Genomic DNA, 5,811 nt, shown 5'->3' with positions numbered 1-5,811 from the left:
ACAACTATTCATTTTAAAAGTGTTCGAAAAGCTCTTATTGAAGACACTTCAGAACATCATAGTAAACAAAAAGTCAATGCCTAATTATCAATTTGGGTTTAGAAAACAACAAATATTGATTAATCTTTACATATCTCAAATACTGACCGCCTGGATATTTTTGAATTTTTTGGATTATAAATTAATGTGTTTTTTTGGAGGGAAAATCCCGTTTTAAAAATCTCTTTATTCCTTATAATAAAATTTTCTGAGCATAATTGAATTGTTAACCTTAAAATAATTGTGTCAAAATATTGACGTTTAAAATGACGTTAAAAGATTATGAAAATGTTTTATATGAAAAAAGATGATAATAACTCCTAATTGCACTTTCAGGATATCAATATTATTAATTTTTCTAAATCTTGTAAGTTGTTAAAATAAAAATAAACAATAAAAATTTAAAACCCTTCACTTTTTATGATAGGTGTGTATTTGCAATGCGGACAAATTCAAAATAATTAATCTAAACCCGTTAAAAGCTGAGATAAAAGAAAATCTTTATCCGATTCCACCAATGCCATCAAATACCGACAGTATTTTTGGATTTAAGGTGACAATGAATGTAAAAACCAAACACTTTCATATTTTTTCAAAGCCTTTTTATTAGTTTTGGACAGAGTTTAATAAAGCTTTTGGAATTACGAATAAATTTAGACTGAAAAATAACCAAACCAGGCAAAATTTAATAGAGCCGAGTTTAGATAAAATGTATTTGGGTTGGAGGAATTTAAAACAGAAATTAAACCATTTAAAAGGTATTTAATGTAATTATCTTATTTTAATAAATACTTGGCTTAATTTTCTTTGTATTTTTAGGTGATGTAAGGGATTCAGCAACTGATGTCATCAATAAACTAAAACCAAAGAAGGTATTCAACAACGCAGATGAAATGAAATCAAAAAAGAAACCACCTGAATGTTCTTAGTCTTATTTCCGTGATAAAATAAAATATTTTAATGAAAAAATAACTATAACAAAAAAGATTACATTAATTTCACCTTCCCCGATAAGTTTCCGTTGGAAAAACACGAAATTACCACTTCCGCTAACCACAAAACAACAAATCCATCTTTATTTTTCAATCTTAATCTACCACAACGTATACATTTTTAGTATAAAAACCCAAAGAAATCGAATAATACTTAGTGATCATTTAAAATGGCAACCGACAAGCTTCTTTTGTTGTTTGATAAACCATTAGAACCAAGCTTCGCCAAGAAGGGTGGCAACAAGACCATCGAAGTACCCGTTGATTACTTGGTAACTAAATTATCCAATAATTAATTAATTAATTAAGATTATTTTTATTGTAATGCATAGACCGATCGTTACAAAGAAATAGCACCTACTTTGGCGAATAGAATCGGCGAGGACTCTGATGAAATCGTTCAAGTCAACCAGGTACCTCATCCGGACCTTAAGGATGTCTTGGAGTTGGGGAGAAGAGAGAATTTCTCGTTGTTTTTGCCAAAACATAAAGCAATGGCTGCGAAACTGATCGATATCTTCTTAAGTAAGTTATTATTATTATTTTCAAATTTAAATCTAAATATTTTATCTCAGTAGTACCAACCTTGTTTTGGTTAACAAAACGTTAACAAAAAAATTATGCTTAAAAAACAATAATTTAAGTAATTAAATTTAACGTAAATAAATCTTAACACTTTAACTTAATTAATAAGATAATTTATGTATAAAAACATTAAAAATGATTTATTTGAAACATCAGTGATACCAACTTCATTGTTTTAACCGTCATCTTAACTTAACCTCAAAATCATCGAAAATTTAATTTCAATAATAATTGTAATTTAGTAACAAAAATGAGTTCAATTAATATCGTTGATAACCACCAGCAACAACGACTAATGGAAATGTGTGTAAATGCATTAAAAATTTGCGCGAAAACTGTAAATGAAAATTTGGAAGGTGACGAAAAAGATAATTTTTTGTCTGAGTTAGAAGATGATTGTTGTCATTACATAATGGAAGATATTAAGAATAAATGCTGTAAACAAGCTTTATCATTAACGATACCAGAAATGGAATCCCAAGAAAACGAAGGATTTGATATCAATAATTTTTACGATAAAGCCTTTAATAATTTAATTGGTACAACTAAAACGAATTTTAATGAGCACGATTTTATGAAAGATTTTCGAAGGACTGTGGGTGATACAAGGAAAAGAATAGAAATTGATGAAAGCTTAATTGACGCTACTCAATTTCACGTTCCCATTGACCCAATTACAAAGCTTTCAATACGAAATCCTTGGAGAAATAAAATTTGCCAACATATTTTCGATAAAGATACTATTTACAGTTATTTGGACTCGAAAAAATCGATTAAATGCCCTTACATTGGGTGTACAAATACAAAGTTGTGCCTAAATGATATGGTTTTGGATCAAGAATTATTACAAAAAATATTGAATAGTTCTGGAAATGTTTCTAACTTGAATGATACCGCAAATACTATTAATGTTGAATAATAAATTACTCTAAATCGTTTTAGTTTTTAATTTAATGTAAAATGTTGTTTCATTTTGCAGAGGCTAAAAATGTGGATGAATTTTTTTCACTTGCTGTTTATAGTAGGGAAAGAGTTAATCCTTATTTATTCATTTACGCCTATTCGGTTGCAATTCTTCATCGAAAGGATACAAAACACATCAAAATACCGAATAACATTCAAACTTTCCCCGATAAATTCTTCGATAGTAAAGTATTTGGAGAAGTTCGTGAAAGCGCTGCCATCGTTCCTCAAGGATCTAGGGTAAGCAATCTATTTTCGTTTCATCCTTCGAGCTATGAATTTTAATAAGGTATTTAAATAAAATAATTTTATTTTATAACCTAACTTTTAAATTTGAATTGTCAATTGGGTCAAAAAAAATGTTTGAGGTTATGCTTCATTTAATTACTTTTTAAATTTTTATTAAAAAAAACAGAATAAACCTCCTTATCATTATTATTGAATTAATAGATTAATCTTTGAATTAAATTAAAAGTTTTGTAATAAAAAACTAAATTTTTAATTTCAGTTGAATTTAATTTCATAACCTAACTATCTTAAAATTTTAATTGTCAAAAAAAATTGATTATCTTTATATTTTGATTATTATTGAAAATAATTATAAAATTATCATTATCATTGAATTAATAAATTAATATTGAATTAAATTAAAAATTTCGTAATAGAAAACTAAATAATGTTCAATTTCAAGTTGAATTTAGGTTATGTATTAATTTTATTTTAATATAGAATTTATTATTCGTTGTAATTTCAGATTCCGATTGAAATGCCATTAGATTACACCGCGAGCGATTTAGAACTTGAACATCGCCTCGCTTATTGGCGCGAAGATTTAGGTTTGAACTTGCATCATTGGCACTGGCACTTGGTGTATCCGGGTAGTGGACCACCCGAAGTCGTCCGTAAAGACCGACGGGGAGAGTTATTTTATTACATGCATCAACAAATTATTGGGCGCTACAACGTGGAGAGATTATGTAATAATATGAGGCGAGTTGAGAGGTTGACCGATTGGCAAACGGGGTTGAACGAGGCTTATTTCCCGAAGATTGATAGTTTAGTAGCGAGCAGAGCTTATCCGGCTCGGGTTAAAGATCAAAAAATGCGCGATGTTAATCGTCGCGAATTGAATGTGGATGTTGAGGATATCGTTCGTTGGAGGGATAGGATGTATCAAGCCATTGATCAAGGTTATGTTACCAATGTCAGTTTGATGTTAAAAAAAATAACCTAACTTTTAATAAAAATTTCTTTAATTAGACTCAGGGACAACGAGTTAATCTAACCGAATTCGAAGGGATAGATATTTTGGGTGATATGATGGAACCGAGTGATTTATCACCGAATCCTCAGCTTTACGGCTCATTACACGGAATGGGGCACATGATCATCGCTTACATTCACGATCCTCAAGGGAAACATTTAGAACCATTCACTGTAATGGGTGATTTTAACACTGCAATGAGAGATCCAATTTTTTATAGGTGGCATGCGTTCGTCGACGATGTTTTCCAACGGTTTAAAGGAACCATTCCGAGGTATACTCGAGAACAGGTAATAATAATAATAATAAATGGAGTCGTAAAATCGTGATAAACATTTGTTTTCAGTTGGATTTTCCAAATGTTTCCGTTACTGATATGAATGTAAAAACGCCGAGTGGGTCAACGAATCAATTGAACACGTTTTGGCAACAATCCGATGTTGATTTTTCGAATGGGGTCGATTTTATTGGAAGCGGCTCCGTTTTTGTTCGATTTACCCATTTGCAACATGAACCTTTTACTTATAATATCACAGTGAACAACACGACCGGTTCAAACCGAATGGGAACTTGTAGAATTTTCCTCGGCCCAAAAACCGATGAAAGAGGAAATCCGTTGCTTTTAAATAATCAACGATTAATGTTTATGGAAATGGATAGATTTACCGTTAATTGTAAGTTGTAAGTTAAAACAGTTTCGAATCAAATTGATTTTGTTATTATTTTCCAGTAAAACAAGGTCAATCAACAATCGTTCGTAACTCAACTCAATCCTCAGTAACAATCCCATTTGAAAATTCATTCCGAGATTTAAATCGCCCAGCCGGTGTAAGTCAAGATCAATTCAATTTTTGCGGATGCGGTTGGCCTCATCACCTTTTAGTACCAAAGGGAAAACCGGAAGGGTACCCAATGCAATTATTCGTGATGATTTCCGATTACGAACAGGATAAAGTCGACCAACCGGCGACGGATGACGCTGTGGAATGCGATGACGCTTCAAGTTATTGCGGCTTGAGGAATAAGAAGTACCCCGACAAACGTTCGATGGGTTATCCATTCGATCGCGTTCCAAGACAAGGGGCGGAAACGTTACCAAAATTCCTCACACCAAATATGCGCGTGCAAGATGTTTTGATTAATCATGCTAATCGAACCGTTCGCCCTAGATCGAATAATTAACTGTCAATTTGATTGATTTGAAATGTTGTTTGGATTTATTACTGGATTATGAATATGGAATATAATATATTATATTATACATATTTATGCTGTTTTATTAAAATTAATTTCATTCCATTTTGAAACAAAAACTAGATAATCTTTATTTTCAAGTAAAATTGGGGTTATGTATCTATTTTCTTCATTCTTTAACGTCACAGAACAGTAGTGTAGTTTAATGTGCATTTAAAGCGCGTACACACCGGCCGAACGAATGAGGTTTGCTAGCCTTTGTTGGCTCCGTTGCTCTACATGATGCTGTAATATCCTTCCTTATTGTTGGGTTTTGGTTAATGGTTATACTCAAAAGAACTTTCTATTAATTAACGTGAACAATTATTGTAACGTTATGACGACGTTGCAGTGTCATATCGTAGAGTCCTATTACAATTAATTACTCTATTGTTATGGTAAACTTACTGCTAACTTGCCACAACATACCTAGTCATGTTTGTTGTAAAATCATATAAAATAGCCTTATTACTCCTAGCCATAGTAAATAGATTATAATCTATATACTATGTCCTAACCTACTTAATATTAATAACATTTATTTAACTTAACAATATGACTAATTGTTAACCTTACAATGCTACCAACGCTCGCTCCAACGTTGGACGTTGGACCGAACGTTTGAAACAAGTTCGACAGTTGGTGTGACGAATGTTAATGCTACACGGTGAATCGAATGTTCGACCAAATACATAATGTAGGTAAACAGTTTGGTACAAATGTTGGTGCAGTTTT

General features: G+C 31.4%; 3 protein-coding genes across 3 annotated transcripts; all 3 read left to right on the top strand.

The window, feature by feature from the left end:
• The first annotated feature begins 289 nt into the window (after positions 1-289).
• Positions 290-1,046, top strand: LOC111419361 (uncharacterized). The gene is made up of 4 exons (XM_023052143.2): positions 290-406; positions 467-592; positions 650-797; positions 859-1,046. The coding sequence occupies exons 1-4, from the start codon at positions 347-349 to the stop codon at positions 966-968; spliced, it is 444 nt and encodes a 147-aa protein (XP_022907911.2). The 5' UTR covers positions 290-346; the 3' UTR covers positions 969-1,046.
• A 140-nt stretch (positions 1,047-1,186) lies between these two features.
• LOC111419357 (phenoloxidase 2-like) lies at positions 1,187-5,108 on the top strand. Its single transcript, XM_023052138.2, has 7 exons — positions 1,187-1,303; positions 1,364-1,556; positions 2,596-2,819; positions 3,334-3,783; positions 3,840-4,133; positions 4,190-4,517; positions 4,574-5,108. Exons 1-7 carry the CDS (start codon positions 1,202-1,204, stop codon positions 5,023-5,025), a joined length of 2,043 nt encoding a protein of 680 aa, XP_022907906.2. The 5' UTR covers positions 1,187-1,201; the 3' UTR covers positions 5,026-5,108.
• Positions 1,783-2,552, top strand: LOC111419360 (E3 SUMO-protein ligase NSE2-like). Its single transcript, XM_023052142.2, has one exon. The coding sequence runs from the start codon at positions 1,867-1,869 to the stop codon at positions 2,533-2,535; it is 669 nt and encodes a 222-aa protein (XP_022907910.2). The 5' UTR covers positions 1,783-1,866; the 3' UTR covers positions 2,536-2,552.
• Positions 5,109-5,811: the final 703 nt, after the last annotated feature.

The sequence above is a fragment of the Onthophagus taurus genome, unplaced genomic scaffold (assembly GCF_036711975.1).
Source record: "Onthophagus taurus isolate NC unplaced genomic scaffold, IU_Otau_3.0 ScKx7SY_15, whole genome shotgun sequence".
Classification (NCBI taxonomy): Eukaryota; Metazoa; Arthropoda; class Insecta; order Coleoptera; family Scarabaeidae; genus Onthophagus; species Onthophagus taurus.
Note: the sequence above shows the minus strand (reverse complement) of the source record. Positions and strands in the feature narration are given on the sequence as shown.

Coding starts and splice junctions, on each gene's coding strand:
- LOC111419361 (XM_023052143.2), top strand. CDS start 347: ATGATAATAACTCCTAATTGCACTTTCAGGATATCAATATTATTAATT. Junction 407..466: donor TATTAATTTTTCTAAATCTT/GTAAGTTGTTAA, acceptor TTTTTATGATAG/GTGTGTATTTGCAATGCGGA. Junction 798..858: donor GAAATTAAACCATTTAAAAG/GTATTTAATGTA, acceptor TTGTATTTTTAG/GTGATGTAAGGGATTCAGCA.
- LOC111419357 (XM_023052138.2), top strand. CDS start 1,202: ATGGCAACCGACAAGCTTCTTTTGTTGTTTGATAAACCATTAGAACCA. Junction 1,304..1,363: donor AAGTACCCGTTGATTACTTG/GTAACTAAATTA, acceptor TGTAATGCATAG/ACCGATCGTTACAAAGAAAT. Junction 4,134..4,189: donor CGAGGTATACTCGAGAACAG/GTAATAATAATA, acceptor ATTTGTTTTCAG/TTGGATTTTCCAAATGTTTC.
- LOC111419360 (XM_023052142.2), top strand. CDS start 1,867: ATGAGTTCAATTAATATCGTTGATAACCACCAGCAACAACGACTAATG.